Source organism: Hyla sarda, chromosome 8 (genome assembly GCF_029499605.1).
Source record: "Hyla sarda isolate aHylSar1 chromosome 8, aHylSar1.hap1, whole genome shotgun sequence".
NCBI lineage: Eukaryota > Metazoa > Chordata > Amphibia > Anura > Hylidae > Hyla > Hyla sarda.
In genome coordinates this window covers 70,283,602-70,301,479 of record NC_079196.1, presented here as the reverse complement: position 1 = coordinate 70,301,479, position 17,878 = coordinate 70,283,602, and the positions used below count along the sequence as shown (strand labels likewise).

Sequence of the window (17,878 nt, the reverse complement as noted above, 5' to 3'; positions counted from 1 at the left end):
CAGAGGCAGGTGAGAGGATCTCAGTCCGCCATTACAGATGATCGGATCCCCGCGGCAGCGCTGTGGGCGTTCCGATCAACTATTTTAACATGCGCACTGCCGCAGATGCCGTGATCTGTACTGATCACAGCACAAGAGGGGTTAATGGCAGATATCGGCCATTACCAGCAGGTCCTCGGCTGCTGCTAGCAGCCGGAACCTGCCGTGTATGACGCGAGCACGTACGTCCTGGTGCGCTAAGTACCACCGCACCAGGACGTACATTTACGTCCGTGGTCGTTATGGGATTAATATTTATTAGTAGAGTGGTGACTGCAGGTAAGTACCACCCATTAATAGTGGGAACAACACTCAATATAGATATTGTGAATAGTGTCACTACCATAGACGTGCACTTATGGTGGGACCTAAAGGCTCTTCCACCCCTAAACCATTTGTGTAATGCCATGTCACCACAGATACACATCACTCACAAGTGGATATCTCCAAATTGAGGTTATCCTGTGATCCCGCGTATGTCAAGGAACTTGTCCTCCGCTGCATTCCATATTGCCCTCATTGAGAGTGCGCGAACCTTCTCTGCCGTTCCCAATCCCGCGCACGACCACGAACTTATGCTATGACGCATTGCAATCCCTCTCTATTGTACAAGACATACTGGCAGTATACAACGTAAAGTTCTATGAGGCATACTGGTAATTTACAAGTTTTAAACTTAATATAAAAGGCATAAAATGAATATAAGCAGACCGCATACAGACAATGATATTGTACAGTTGTTATTAGTGGTCATATGTTCATTAATAATTTCTCCAATGTGGCCATTTCTTGAAACATCATTATTATTGTATACTACATAAGGAGAACTTTATGATCAATGAGTGCTGAATGATATAATGTTCTAACTAGTTAACTTAAAATGGGCCAGCCATCCCGAATAGGTTAGCATAAAAATAAATATATCCTCCTTACTCAATAATACCATTTAGATACGTTTAAAAGCTGTAGATTACCAGTATGCCTCTTAGAACTTTGAGTTGTATACTGCCGGTATGGGATTGCAATGCCTCGTGGCATAAATCCACGGTCATGCGCGGGATTGGGTAATTCTCGCGCGATTACAGCATGAACGGCAGAAAATGTTCGTGCACTCTCAGCGATCGCCATATGGAATGCAGCAGAGAGGTTCACCGACATGCGCGGGATCACAGGATCCCTCGCGATAATTACCTACAGACGCATTAAGAAGACGGTGTAGCATATGAGCTAATACATTACATAGGACTCTTCGTGGCTATGATTGGATGTTGGATAATTTGGAGACTGATCACCATGGCAACTTAGTGATGCATCCTTGCAATTGGTGTGGATGGGGCACAGCTTGATGACAGAGGAGGTCACATACCATAAATACCCCTTCAATGCACATGGCAGGTGGTTTGCCTCATGCTTCCTCCTGAAGACGGTGTGGTGACACCAAAACATGCAGAGGGGGGACAAATAATTTGCTTTTAATCTAGTCTATAGTCCTGTATATAATATACCACAACAAGAAAGAGTGTTGTAATCATCTCGGTGGAAGAGCCTGTAGGCCCCACCCTTAGTAACCGCCTTTGGGCAACACTTATTTGACTCTAATGTGAAGGTGGAAGAGCCTGTAGGCCCCACCATAAGGGAGCGGTAACCTCAATTTGGAGATATCCACTTGTGAGTGATGTGAATCTTTGGCGACATCGAATTACACAATTGGTTTAGGGGTGGAAGAGCCTTTAGGTCCGACCATAAGTGGACGTCTATGGTAGTGACACTATTCACAATATCTATATTGAGTGTTGTTCCCACTATTAAAGGATGGTACTTACCTGCAGTCACCACGCTACTAATAAATATAAATAAGGTGGAAGGCCCCACTAAATAACAGAGTTACAGAAGATGGATTGCTTCATCTGATGGTATGACTAGGGGGTTCTAACCATCAATCATAACGCACAGGACATTAAAACACTAATTTTATTTAGCACTATTTCACCATTTTAAATGTAGTAATATATTAAAAGTTATGTTTTATATGGTAGTCTGTCTCTTAAAGGGGTACTCCGCCCCTAGACATCTTATCCCCTATCCAAACGATAGGGGATAAGATGTCAGATCGCCGCGGTCCTGCTGCTGGGGAGCCCCGGGATCGCTGCACTATCATTACTGTGCAGAGCGAGTTCGCTCTGCACGTAATAATGGGCAATACAGGGGCCGGAGCATCGTTACGCCAGTGTTCCGCTCCTCGTGACGTCACGGCCCGCCCCCCTCAATACAAGTCTATGGGAGGGGGCGTGGCGGTCGTCACGCCCCCTGCCATAGACTTGCATTAAGGGGATGGGCCGTGATGTCACGATGGGCGGAGCCATGACGTCATGCTGCTCCGTCCCCTGTATCGCCCGTCATTACGCACAGAGCGAACTCGCTCTGTGCAGCAATGATAGCGCAGTGCCGCAGCGGCGATCCAGGAGCTTAGTGCCCTGGACCTAGGTTACAGGGTTGTGGATTATTCTACCAGTATCTTGACATTGAAAAGGGTATAAAACATCAAACACCCCATTACATCATGGTATTTAAATTAGGTTGTTGGCCCAGACACAATCTGTCAGACACAGAAAAAATTGTGATTTCCCTATATGAACCAATCACAGCTCAGCATATCCTAAAGAAAACAAAGCTTTATATTTTACCACAAATCACTGACAAATCAGGGGCTACCTATCCCCTATAGCGATCATTAAACAACAAAAACCCAATTCTTTATTAACCACATATAATGCGTGTGAATGCGAAGGTGATAAAATCTTCATCCTCACCATCCCCGGGGGACGTTCCTGCCCCAGTGATGGTAAGCATATGAAGTGTGTAGGTCTCTCCTGCCACCCCCTTAAGTAGTCCCCGTGTGTGTGTGGAGCAGTACTTAGTCCCGTTTGCGGCGCTGTAATCATGCCCTTTCCGCGTGATGGACAGCCCGCGTCACCGCTCCGCTCCCAAAGTAGTAGTAGAATGGTAAGGTGGGCTGTTGATCATGTGGAGTGGGTGTAATTACAGCAGCGCTAATGGGACTAAGTAAGTGCTGCTTCCTGCGCAGGGGACTACTAAAAGGGGCACTGGAGGGAGACTTACAAACTTCATATCCTCACCATCCCCCGGGAATCACATATAAAAGCGCTGCCACACGTTCTATATGGTAAAATCTGATGCTTGGTTTCCTTTAAAAAGCTCTGGTAAAATGAAAGCTGAGCTGTGATTGGTCGCTGTGGGCAAATCACACATTTTTGTCTCAGACTGATAAATCTGGGCCTTTGAGTTCTTGATGGTGGTTTTTAAATGACCTTTTAATGTAACCATATTAAAATCTTCACATATTGCAGTATTCCTACGGGAACAGACATATCAACTTGTTTTTTTCTTACAGGGAAATTATTTTACAGACAAATAGCCCCACAGGTCTTTGTAGCCTTCGCATAATAGTGTGACCAAGCTAATGCGACTACTGTTTTTTAATACTTGTGCTACGCAGTAATTCATTCACGGGACATAAGATCTAATCCTGTGTATGTGTTATTGCTCTGGATGACTATATATATCTGCTAGAGCTCCCCGCCATCCTTATGATGTCACCCGCTACAGAGTGACAGAAACGCGTTGAGGGTGTGAGCAATAGAGGAAAGTTGTCCCAATAGGAACAGGTTCTTGTGTAGCAAGTGTGGTCTTTATATGACTATCTGATCTGGGTGGCAAATGGCCCATGATAGATAGTCTGTTTAATAACTTTTTAAATGGTGATGAGCTCACATTTATTGTTTTTTGGTGTGTTTTATACAAAAAAAAAACTCATTAAAAGTAATGTTTTTGGCACTTTCTATATTCATATACTTTTTTTTATCAACTGGTGTCAGAAAGTTAAACAGATTTGTAAATTACTTCTATTAACAAATCTTAATCCTTCCAGTACTTAGTAGCTGCTGAATACTACAGAGGAAATTCTTTCCTTTTTGGTACACAGTGCTTTCTGCTGACATCACGAGCACAGTGCTCTCTGCTGAAATCTCTTTCCATTGTAGGAACTGTCCAGAGCAGCATATGTTTGCTATGAGGATTTTCTCCTACTCTGGACAGTTCTTAAATGGACAAAGATGTCAGCAGAGAGCACTGTGCTCGTGATGTCAGCAGAGAGCTCTGTGTTCCAAAAAGAAAAGCATTTTCTCTGTAGTATTCAGCAGCTAATAAGTACTGGAAGGATTAAGATTTTTTTAATAGAACTAATTTACAAATCTGTTTAACTTTCTGGCACCAGTTGATTTAAAAAAAAAAATAAATAAAATGTAATAAATAAATAAATAAAAGTTTTCCACCGGAGTACCCCTTTTATGTAACAAAACCAATTTCTCCTTGTGTTGCTGGGAGAAGCCAAATACGTTGGGTATAGGCTGGTATATTTAGGAGGGAGACATTCCTGCTTTTCTGAAGAGCACTGCCCTTTTTGCCTATTACAATACCTTTTGCATGGCGTTTAGTATTACAGGGAAGAAGTTTCCTTTTAGGCTTATAGTTTGTTCCACTGGACCTATGGGGTGTAACACCATTCCTCAGTCTTCTCTCCACAACTTATTTAAAGGGGTATTGCAGGCAAAAACTTTTTTTTATATATATCAACTGGCTCCAGAAAGTTAAACAGATAAAATCTTAATCCTTCCAATAGTTATTAGCTTCTGAAGTTTTCTGTCTAATTGCTCAATGATGATGTCACGTCACGGGAGCTGTGCATGATGGGAGCATATCCCTTGCATGATGGGAGAATATCCCCATAGAAGCTGGACAGCTCCCGAGACGTGAGTCATCAGAAAGCAGTTAGACAGAAAAGAGCAACTCAACTTCAGAAGCTAATAACTATTGGAAGGATTAAGATTTTTTTAATAGAAGTAATTTACAAATCTGTTTAACTTTCCGGAGCCAGTTGATATATAAAAAAAAGTTTTTGCCTGGAATACCCCTTTAATTGTTAAGATTAGGTCACATAATTCCAAATATTGTAACCTTCACAGCATATATAACTCAAAATTTGTACATAAGGAAAGAAAGGTATCCTCATCCTTTTATAGAAATGATGACTGTAAAATGCTTTTCAAAGGGGAGCTTTCTTTGAAAAAACAATTCTATAGTGGTATATATTCTTACCTTTCATCCTCCTCTTTCTCCGCTAAAATAGAGCGGTTTAGCTTTGATGGAAGAGATGCAATACAAGACAGCTCAGAATCTCTCAAGACTTTCTGTGCATTGCTTTCACTGGACGTACAAACAGAGCGTATAGTCTGAGACGCCCGCGAGCGATGCCTTTTCCTACTTTCAGGGCTGCAATGGTAAGTGAGAAAGCACAGTGGTTTAGCTGTAGCACTAGAAGGTAGCATAATACAATGTTTTTTTTACTAGTATTAAAGGAGTACTGTGGCGTAGGACAAATTATCCCATATCCAGAGCTGGATATGACTAAAAGTGCGAGCCATGCTGGAGAACAGTAATTCATAATTCCTCACTATTTGTGTTTATTGTGTGCTCTACATGTTTGTTTACTTTATTACACAATTTAACCCCCATTCTGCACACACTCCATAAAAGACCACTTATTTTGTGCAAATATGGGTGGGCAGCTCAAAGAGATTTCATTGTGAACACAATTACCTGTTAGTAGATACTAGCACATTCTGAAGCGTGGAAGCCCGAGCAGTCTCCCATGTTTCTGGGTATGAAAAGGTTTTAAAATCTTCCTCAAAGAAGTAGACATAAAGATCCTCTTTGGAAACTGTAATGTAAGAAATAATAGCAATGATCTACTCACATAAAATGTTTAATAGAATTATAGATGAATTTGGAGTGAAGCTCTGTACAAAGTCTGTATTACAGAATGGTCACTTATGTATTTTTTACCCCCATAGTAAACAACTTACCTTCATGTGATAGCCTATGTGATTTCTAATATCTTTGTAATTTACTTCATTTATCAAAAATGCCTCTGCACCCCAAAAAATAAAAAATAAAAAAAAAGGTCCAAATCTCGGCCACTAGGTGTCTCACTTCTCTGCAATCTGAGTAACAGAGACAGCAAGACAAAACAGGACATGAGGCTTAGCTTGTGTTGCATACAGAACAGAAAGCGAGCCTGGGCTGTGAACCTGTCTGCCTACACAGCTCTGACAGAAAGGTAAGTCAAGGCTTCCCTCTAATCTCTGCAGCAGTTCCGTGCTAATGTAACCCCTTCCTTGCAGTGTTGCTGATTTTCATTTTTGCTCACATAGCATCTTGCAAAGTTAATTAATCAGTGTCCTCTCCTCCATCCCCATGCCATCTATAGTAGTGTACTGTATAAACCATCCCTAGCACAATGCCAGCCTGTGCAGTTTAGTGCACTTTCACCAGCATTCGCAGTAAGGACTAGGTGATGCACTGTGGTTAGCCAGACAATTAAAGGAGTACTGCTGGCACACAATTCTGGCCCTGATTCAGCTCCCTTAAATGGTGAGGATGAGAAATAGCAGTGCACCATGGAAAGGACTCATGTGCTCAACAGTAGTTAGAGCACTAAAATCAGCTTACCACTACTCTGGGGGTTAAGTGTAACAAAATCAGGCAGGTTTAAAGCTTGTTTTAAATTATAGGTACGCTTAAAGATGGTGATACACATTAGATAGAAGTAGGTTGATTATTTACCAACCATTGAATGAATGATTGTCTAGCGAACAATAGTTTCATTGACACAGCCATATACATTTTATTGGAAAGTAATGGATAAAATCCAAGAAAACAGGCATTACCAAACGGCGCTTCTCCTCCTAGGACAGATGCAGGCAGCAGTCCATGTAATGAATCAGTGGAATCTTTATTTAGCAACTTTCAGTTTCGAGCTCGTACTGAGCTCCTCGTCAGGCATATGATACACAATATCAAAAACAAGTGGTATAAAAGCCCGGGGAGGGAACAACTTCCGGGTCAGAGGTCATTACAATAAAATATTGTGTGCTTTAAAACATATTAAATTCAACAAATGTCAATGTATATATGAACAAAGGGTTAACCTGAATTGCATTTGCAAAGCAGGTGTTAAAATGAGGGGTTTAAAAGACACTTTACAGTGCAGCTATCCCTGTTCATTGCCCACGCCGGCAACCTCTGGATGAATGAAGTCCAGAGCGAGGCTGGGTAAACAAAACATAGTAGCGTCCCATTCGCTACAATGTAACAGCTGGTGTGTGTAAACACATCAGTGCGCTCAGAGTAACCTATCAAAACGGCGCGATTGCCGATATGCAGTCAGTGCATGGACATGCACTGGCTGTCATTACAGCGATGTCACGAATGCTGATCGTAACAGCCGGGATTAGCTAGTCCCGTGCTATACAAGCACTGACATCAGTGCGATGTCTGATGCGCTGTGGGCATGATGCATTATGTTTGTGTGTATTATGATGCAGAATCACAGTAAGTATAGTATGCCCAATATGGGGAAATCAGCCTTGAGCAAGGGGATTTGCATATAAAAGGTACAATGGGAATAATACTGGTTATATGCAAATTCACTCAAGGTTTTGTATTTAGCGTTACAGGGAATATGGTAAGCATCATGATTATTTACAGTAAATAATCCCCTAAATGATGCTTACCATATTCCCTGTAAAGCTAAATACAAAACCTTGAGTGAATTTGCATATTACCAGTATTATTCCCATAGTACCTTTATATGCAAATCCCCTTGCTCAAGACTGATTTCCCCATATTGGGCATACTATACTTACTGTGATTCTGCATCATAATACACACAAACATAATGCATCATGCCCACAGCGCATCAGACATCGCACTGATGTCAGTGCTTGTATAGAACGGGACTAGCTAATCCCGGCTGTTACGATCAGCATTCGTGACATCGCTGTAATGACAGCCAGTGCATGTCCGTGCACTGACTGCATATCGGCAATCGCGCCATTTTGATAGGTTACTCTGAGCGCACTGATGTGTTTACACACACCAGCTGTTGCATTGTAGCGAATGGGACGCTACTATGTTTTGTTTACCCAGCCTCGCTCTGGACTTCATTCATCCAGAGGTTGCCGGCGTGGGCAATGAACAGGGATAGCTGCGCTGTAAAGTGTCTTTTAAAACCCTCATTTTAACACCTGCTTTGCAAATGCAATTCATGTTAACCCTTTGTTCTTGTATACATTGACATTTGTTGAATTTAAATATGTTTTAAAATATGTTTTAAAGCACACAATATTTTATTGTAATGACCTCTGACCTGGATGTTGTTCCCTTCCCGGGCTTTTATACCACTTGTTTTTGATATTGTGTATCATATGCCTGACGAAGAGCTCAGTACGAGCTCGAAACTGAAAGTTGCAAAATAAAGATTCCACTGATTCATTACATGGACTGCTGCCTGCATCTGTCCTAGGAGGAGAAGCGCCGTTTGGTAATGCCTGTTTTCCTGGATTTTATCCATTACTTTCCACTACCCATCCAGTGACCGAGAGGAACCTGGAAAGGAAACCGTGGCTGCTGACCTCCATTTCCATCTTGCGAGTCTATATGCCTGCTGAGGTGTTGTGCTCTGAACACAACACAATCCGGTAAGCCTCATATTTTTGCGCACATTGAAGTCTATCACCATACTGCCTACACTAGGAGCGCACCTTGTTTTGTGTTTTTCATATTCATATACATTTTATTATCTGTTACAATCAAACTGGCCATACAGGATGCAGAAAAGTGAATGAAAGAACAATGAGAACATTCCTTCTTAAGGCTTTCTGGTGGCAGCCCTATGTGTGCAGTGAGTTTTGGAGGCGGAGCCATGTTCAGGCGTGACTATGACGCGCGGCTCCGCCTCCAAAACTCACTAGATGCATAGGGCTGCCGCCGGAAAGCCCTGTGTGTACAGTGAGAAAGAATACACAGCGTATTTCCCGCTGCTGCCGCAAATTTTGCGCAGCGTGAAATATGCTGCGTATACGCCACGTGGGAATGCACCCTAAAAGATAATTTGTGGAATAGCAACTATCAGACACAATTCATATACAGCAGACTTAATTTCAGATGAGGGCAATGTTTCATAGATAGGTTAAATCATTTGCTTGGTGTTAACTTTCATCTGATCATTATTTAGGTAAAACATTTGTCATTTTCACAAACAAATGTGTACACGTGCCTTAGCTCTTGTCCTATAGCATAATTATTAGTATTTAGTGTATTATACAAAAATTCTTAATGGGTTATCCCTGTAAATTAAAATTTTCAAATCCCCAACTCGAGGTTCTATGCAGTTTATGAAACGCTCATTAAGGGTATGGTCACATGTGCCATATTTTGCTGCTGCATTGAAGACAATGGGTATGACGCGAGGGCCTATGTTTAGGTTAACGTTCTAATGTCTTAGGACGTTAAAGTGAAGATTTATTTAAAGAGATTCACGGCATGTAAGAGCAAAGCAGAAGGAAGCAAGAAAGTTTGGAAAACCAGCTCCCGCCTTCATTGCTCAAAGGACCAGATTAGCTTAATAGCTATAACTCTGCAACTGAACCACTGATAAACCTGAACCACTGATAAACCTTGTTTATTAGGTTTAGTTCAGGTAAACCAGTAGTCAATTTCTCTTTAACCTTTATGGTAGTTACATAAAGTGTGAAAAACCGCACATTTGTTTTTGGCTTCGCAACAATCTTCTGGCTTCCAGATGGGACCCACATCTATCAAATATTTATGTCAACATGCCAATACCCCTTTATAGAAGCTTTCTGTAGGGGAAGGGGAAGTATGCTCAAATGCTTGCTTGGCCATGAATTACTTCTCCAACTCCAACATAAACATTTAGTTCAATGGTTCGAGGAATAAGCTTATGGGAACCAAAGATTGGACATGTTGAAATCCAGACATTGGCTTTACAAACTGTATGGGGTCAAGTTATGTATTTCTCTATTCCTTATTGCTATATTAACAAGTAAAGATTACTGAATATTTTATGTATCTATTCATGTGCTAAATATAAGGGTTTACCTTTGGAAGCAGAAATTAAAGGAGGGTCCCAGGTTTTCAGTTTGTGATTGATGCAAAGAGCAATTATCTCATCCCACGGAATATCTTGCACAGACGGTGTAAAGTTTTCAATGCCTTCTTTTGCAAACAAGTGTTTCTTTATGCGATCCAAAAGAAGCTGAACTTCAGAGAACAACAGAAGACTTGATGGTGACTGTGTGATCTGGGACACGTAGCCCATAATCATAGAGCAGACAGGACCCCAAGGAGCTGCCAAGAAGACATATTTTAGAGTGAAACTGTACATAACTTTACAGTAGTAAAAACAAGCTGCAAATGTTACTATTAACACTATGGACTTTCCTCTGTGAACACGTTCTTCCTGCTCTCTGATAAATGGAGCAGAAAGGATCCAGAATAGGCACCCAGAGGGGAGCAATGCCTCTAACTGGCGTGCGGGGGATTTAAGTCCTGCAAAAATGTCGGGCAACCGGAGCTTACCAGCGGATAAGGGGAATGACTGCTGGCTTCTAGGCACTCTGGGTCAGCATCAACAAACACCCCCATCCGGTAACCAGCTATAGAGGCTGCCCAACATTGTCATGCTGTCTAAATCTCCCTCTGCCCACACACCAGCCAGACCCTCAATACTCTGAGGGGTGCTTCAGTTCCAACAGAAAAAAAAAAGACCTCCTTTTGACATGTCGTACAAATGCATAAAAAGTTTTGATTGTTTAGGGCCTCCATGCACCCCTAGATAGCGCCAGGAGAAGCGTGTGGCTGTGCATTTATTTTCCCTGCTTGACAGGTGATCTGACTGGCAGGAGACGAACTACAGAAATAGTTTCCTGCAACAAACAGCATCAAGTGGCAAACCAGGGAATGAAGCACACAGCCAAATGTTTTTCCCTGGCTATATCCAGCGATCAGCAAAAAGATCAAACCAATCAAAACTTTTGACATGTCTACATGACATGTCAAAAGTTTTATTTTTAAAGTGACAGTAAATCAGACCTATGCAAAATACATTTTGCTTTAACATCACTAATAAAATGTAAGTGCTCACCTCCTTGTGGAGGCTTGTCCATTTGTGGAAGCTGAAAACAAAGTATAGCCTTCCTTAGCCAGGAAAGATGGCTGGGACTGTTCCAGTCAGTAGGTGGCATTAGAGAGCTGCCACTAGAAGATGTGAACTCCGTTACAGGCCAGGACAGTTCAGTAAGTTTTTCTGAAGAAACTGCCTCTGATAGGAACGCAATTGCTCCATTGTACAAGTCAATGATGGCAGCAGGATCCTGTGAGGGAAGTCCAGATTTCATTCTTTCCATCTTATCAAGATAAAAAGCATTACTAAAAGCACTGCATACACCATCCTCTATATATTGCCGGAAAGGGAGACTACGAAGTTCCAAAGAATGTGGGCAGTTAGACAGTAGAAACTGTACAGCAGAGGAGACCTGAAATAAGGAAATACAAAACCAATAAGCCAGTCACTTAATAAAGAAATACGTGCCTGTAAAATATAGATCTATCATGTTACATAAACACAATACATTTCTATAACATACATATATAATTTTTTTTATCTACCATTTTGCAGCTTTATAAAAAAAAAAAAAAAATCGTACTTTTTACTTTATTATTATAGAAGATTTTGCAGCGTTGAGTGAGTAAATGAAACCACGACGCTCTATCTTGCCCCACCACTAATAGTACGACAATACAAGGATGAGCATAAATAAATAATGAAGAGTCTGCAGAGCTTGCATGAGCACATAAATGGTGCACAAATAAAACTAGTTAATTGAAATTATAAGGCAGTGATACTGAACTCTATAGGACTTACAAAAACAGTCAAAGAGTACAAAAGTATCAAGTCGTTTCTGTAATTCCCAAAGATGACAAACAAGAGAGCTGTGTGAAGTGTGCGGCACAAAGCCTTGTCAGCCTTGTAATTTGATGGAATACTTCTAATCTTATACTATAATAATAATTGTCTTACCATGTTTGTTCCTTTCATGTCATTTATACCGTCAGGTAAAGAGAACATATTATAATCTGAAATTAATCCACAAGATACTAGGTCTGAAATATTAAGATCTGAAAGAAAGACATGAATAAATAATTATTTCTTAAAAATAGCAAGTGCTAAATGATATACACTGCTCAAAAAAATAAAGGGAACACTTAAACAACACAATGTAACTCCAAGTCAATGACACTTCTGTGAAATCACACTGTCCACTCAGGAAGAAACACTGATTGACAATCAATTTCACATGCTGTTGTGCAAATGGAACAGACAACAGGTGGAAATTATAGGCAATTAGCAAGACATCCCCAATAAAGGAGTGGTTCTGCAGGTGGTGACCACAGACCACTTCTCAGTTCCTATGCTTCCTGCCTGATGTTTTGGTCACTTTTGAATGTTGGCGATGCTTTCACTCTAGTGGTAGCATGAGACTGAGTCTACAACCCACACAAGTGGCTCAGGTAGTTCAGCTCATCCAGGATGGCACATCAATGCGAGCTGTGGCAAGAAGGTTTGCTGTGTCTGTCAGCGTAGTGTCCAGAGCATGGAACCGCTACCAGGAGACAGGCCAGTACATCAGGAGACATGGAGGAGGCCAAAGGAGGGCAACAACCCAGCAGCAGGACCACTACCTCCGCCTTTGTGCAAGGAGGAGCACTGCCAGAGCCCAGCAAAATGACCACCAAGATTGGCAAATTTGCCACTGGCACCCTGTGCTCTTCACAGATGAAAGCAGGTTCACACTGATCACATGTGACAGACATGAGAGTCTGGAGACGCCACGGAGAATGTTCTGCTGCGGGCAACATCCTCCAGCATGACCGGTTTGGCGGTGGGTCAGTAATGGTGCGGGGTGGCATTTCTTTGGGAGGCCGCACAGCCCGCCATGTGCTTGCCAGAGGTAGCCCGACTGCCATTAGGTACCGAGATGAGACCCTCAGGAACCCAGGGCCAACCGCACCAGCATATATGGTCTCACAAGGGGTCTAACAATGCAAGACAATGCTAGACCCCATGTAACTGGAGTGTGTCAGCAGGCACTGATGCTATGGACTGGCCCGCTCGTTCCTCAAACCTGAATCCGATTGTGCACATCTGGGACATCATGTCTTGCTCCATCCATCAATGCCACGTTGCACCACAGACTGTCCAGGAGTTGGCAGATGCTTTAGTCCAGGTCTGGGAGGACATTCCTCAGGAGACCATCCGGCATCTCATCAGGAGCATGCTCAGGGGTTTTAGGGAGGTCATATGGGCACGTGGAGGCCACATACACACACTACTGAGCCTCCTTTTGACTTGTTTTAAGGACATTACATAAAGTTGGACTCCATATCCAGAACTCCATGGGTTGACAAATTTGATTTCCATTGATAATCTTTGTGTGATTTTGTTGTCAGCAAATTATGTAAAGACGAAAGTATTTCATACGATTAGTTCAGATCTAGGATGTGTTGTCTTAGTGTTCTCTATTTTTTTATGTAGTGTAATTATCTATCAAAGATCAATGAAACATTATACACAGACATAGCAAAATGACTGCAATAAATGAAACCTTGCATAAGGGGTTGGTTCACAACAAGTATATGATAGATAATGGTGATATAGTAAATTGATAGGTCAGGAAAGAGGATTCAACACTTGCAAGCTGCCAGTTAAACTTACCAAAACCATTCTTGAATGGGCACTGTCTTATATGTTGCACATTTTGGCAAAACATTAACCTTTCTAATAAGTAGATTTTTTTATGCTTACTATAAAATCGCTTTCTCGGATGATCCATTGGGGGTGGGGGGATACAGAGACCGTGGTTTATGCTGCTGACACTAGCCAACAAAAACAAAGTCGGCCCCTCCTGGCAGGATATACCCCGACTACAGACTGAGCTAAATCAGTTTAGTCACAAAGCAGTAGGAGAGGACCGACAGGGAAAGAAACAGCAACCGTCCGAGGGAAATAAAAACAAAAAAATAACCGAACCTACACCCAGACAGACAACCAAAGCAAAGACACCAGTACAAATAGGTGGGTGCTGTGTCCCCCAATGGATCCTTCAAAAAAGAGATTTTATGGTAAGCATAAAAAGATCAACTTTTCTCAGCTCCATTGGGAGACACCGAGAATGAGGGACATACCACAGTCACTGGTGTGGTAGAGAACCCAAGCAACTCAGGTGGAATGCTGGGCCACAGCAGCCTGCAACACCTTGAGACCCAAGCCAGCATCTGAAGATGCAAAAGTGTGCACCTGGTAAAATTTTGTAATGGTGTGCAAGGACGACCAGTTAGCCACCTTACAGACTTGCAAGGCTGAGGCCCTATGGCGAAGAGCCCAGGAGGCCCTGATGGATCGAGTGGAATGAGCTGAGACCCGGAAAGGTGGAGTCTTTCCTTTGCAGCGGTAGGCTTCCGAGAAAGCAAAACGGATCCACTGGGAAATGGTTGCCTTCGAAGCAGGTAGTCCCTCACGCCGACCCTCCGGAAGCACAAAGAAAGACCATAACCTAGGGATAGAGGCGGTAACCCATTTTCTTCATAACCCCCCCAATATAGCCACTGCACAATGTCCCTTTATCCTCAAAGGCTTACGCTATATTCTCACCCACAACTACTTTTATTTTCAAAAGAAAATCTATTTTCAGCACACCCGCACCACCATGGGGTCCAAAGTTGGGCCCAGTTTTGCGAATCTTTTTGTGGGGCTATTTGAAGACAAAACTGTGTATTGTCACCAATTGTTTCCCAAGTGCATATTTTACAAACGTTTTATCGACGATATATTTATTATCTGGAGAGGATCTATGTGTCAACTGGATACATTTTTAAGTGATCTTAATACCAATACCTGGGGACTTCACTTTACCCAAAATGTTTTTACCAACAATGCAGAGTTTCTTGATGTGGTTGTATTTCATGACGGAGGTAACACCTTAAGCACACGCACTTTTTTTCAAAGATTTAGATAGCAACAGCTATCTAGACTTCTCCAGCTCTCACTACAAAAAAATGGATATCCAATATTCCGTATGGCCAGTTTAAACACGTTAGAAGAAACTTTTCTTCTTTTGATTATTTTAAAAAACAAAGTGACACGCTAAAGACACGCTTTAAGGCTAAAAAGTATCCCAAAAGCCATTATAGAGTCGGACTTCAAACGTGCTAGCACTCTTACACAAACAGGGTGTCTCACTAAATCCGTTCGTAACAATTCAGACGGTCCCAAGAGGTCCACTAACTTTGTCACCACATACACAAGGGAACACACACAGATTAAAAAGGATCCTCTGTAAATATTGGCCTATCCTACAGAAAGACCCCTACCTATACAACAGTTTACCCTCCAGTCGGTCATATTTGAGGAGAGGACGGACCTTACTCAATATTGTGGCCTCGAGTAGGCTCAGTTCTGTATTTTCTACTACCAACAATTTTCTAAGCACCACAGGTTGCTATTCATGTGGCATTTCCAGATGTAAGGGTTGCACCAACATCAAACACCAGAGTAAAAAGTTCATGTCCAATAAAACTGGGGAACAGTTTGACATTAAGACTTAACGCAATTGTTCCTCACAGTATGTTGTATATGTTCTTGAATGCCCATGTAAACTTCAGTATGTAGGACGAACTATTCACTGCCTACGTGAACGCATTTGTAAACACTGTAACACCATCCACGGCTTTCTACTGCATAGTGTGTCTAGACACCTCACTCTTGAACACAACCGAGACTTTGGCTGCATTTGTATCACCCCTATAGAGAGTATTTGAAAAGGAAGACCTGAAGAGATTCAGTATCCTGAAAAAAAGAGAGAACTACTGGATCTACTGACTACAAACTCCCATTCCGCCCGGTCTAAATTAACTAATTGAAAGTTCCCTCTGATTTCTGTACCATTTTTATGATCCCTCTGAGTTTTATACCTTTTTTATGTACTGCATGATCTGCTTATTATATATGAGTTAATACCTTCTCATGTGTACTCTACTCGACTTTTTCTAAAGATTTTTGTTATATAGATAGGTTTTATTCATATCCATTATTTATTCGTTTATTTATTAATTATCCATCATCTTAGTGCCATATGTATTTTTACAGTATATATCTATATGCATATATATTATATATATTTTTTTATATATAGAATTACTATTTGCCCCCTTGGTAGCCTTGGTCTAACCTGTTTTTATCTCACTAATCCTTTACCCCCGGACTTTATATGTAATGTACTATTTATTTAAACGTTACAGTATATCATACTCTTTTTCTGGATATTATTGTTGAATATCCATATGGACTCTACTGGCACCCTTTTGTGATTACCAGGTGTACATACATTTCCCACAATTTGATACTATTACATTTGCCCCGTTATTGATATGACATAGATGGGTGCCTCTAACACCGTATATTGCATATCACACCTTCTATAGTATTGTCAACTCCCCTTATAATCGCTGCAACCTTACTTTTCCCTGGTAACACCATTGCATACACATTTACATCTTCCCACCATAATCCAACCAACATTCATTCATCCTTATTACCTTACTGCACGTTTTGAAGCGCTGTAGGTCCATTGCTTGTTGCCCACTTTCAATCCACTGCTCTGAAAGCCTGTATGTACTTTCTGCCCTCCCATTGGGCCGGCCACGTCATGTGGGCCACTCCTACACCTTGTTTAGCACAAGTTCACACTGTATTTAAACATGTTGCTAAAAACTGTATTGGCATGCTGATCTGACGAAGAGGGGTTACCCTCAAAACGCATCATCCATTTGATTTTGTTTTATTACAATAAAAGTGATCCATACGTGGATCTTTGACAAGAAACTCTGACTCTGATGCTTGAGCTAGCATGGAACCCCGAATCGATGGTCTCCTTTTCTCCACATACTTTGCATACTACTACAGGACAGCTCCCGCTGACCCCTGAAGACATTCCGGCTGAGCAGCAAGCTACATCATTATACCTCATCATTGAGGTGGTATGCACTTTTTTTTCTGCTTCAAGGTGAGCAGCCACCTTTAAAGGGCTTGATTTCCTGACTACTTTATAGTCACCATACCATTGGGTAATACACGAGGCACCGTACGCGGTCTCTTTCTTTCTATATTACCACTGACTGAAAGAGGAAGTGACAGAAAGGTAGATCCAAAAACAGCCCAAACCACGTCCAGACAATGAAGCAAACATTCCCTGCAATGGGACGGAGCTGGCCAGAAGGACGAGAGGAGGATATCCTCATTCAGGTGAAAGGAGGACACCACTTTAGGTAAAAAGGTGGGGATCAGTTGGAAAACGACTTTGTTCTGGTGCAGGACCAGGTAGGGGGAACGGCAGAAGAGAACCGCAAACTCAGAAACTCTCTGGATGGAAGTGACCGCAATGAGGAAGGCCACCTTCCAGGAAAGGACGCGAAGAGAAACTTCCTGGAGAGGTTCAACTGGAGTACCTTGCAATGTACTGAGAACCAGATTCAGATACCAAGGAGGAGTAGGAGATCTGTACAGCCGAGCTGCACGAGCCACGCCCTGCAGAAAAGTGCGGATGTGAGGATCGGACGCCAGCGGGCGCTGAAAGAGAATGGAGAGAGCCAACACCTGACCCTTAAGAGACAGTCCAGACTGTAAAAAAGGAGAAGACAGCTGGTGAGAAAGATTGACACAGAAGAAGGGGGAGGGGGGGGGTGTCGGCCGTTCATAAATACTCACCCTGTCCTGGAAAATGAACTTACCTAGTGAAGTCTTCAGTCAGCCTTTGAAGCCTGCATCATGCAGGGCTGAGAC

At 42.1% G+C, this 17,878-nt stretch overlaps 1 protein-coding gene across 1 annotated transcript in view; it reads right to left on the bottom strand.

The window, feature by feature from the left end:
* Positions 1–17,878, bottom strand: part of MCM3AP (minichromosome maintenance complex component 3 associated protein) — a 57,159-nt gene that overhangs the window by 2,927 nt on the left and 36,354 nt on the right. The window contains exons 23-27 of the mRNA XM_056536390.1: positions 12,062–12,159; positions 11,126–11,516; positions 10,081–10,329; positions 5,716–5,836; positions 5,215–5,388 (exon numbers count right to left, since the gene is read on the bottom strand). Coding sequence (XP_056392365.1) covers positions 5,215–5,388; positions 5,716–5,836; positions 10,081–10,329; positions 11,126–11,516; positions 12,062–12,159 — 1,033 coding nt within the window. The remainder of the gene's footprint in view (positions 1–5,214; positions 5,389–5,715; positions 5,837–10,080; positions 10,330–11,125; positions 11,517–12,061; positions 12,160–17,878) is intronic.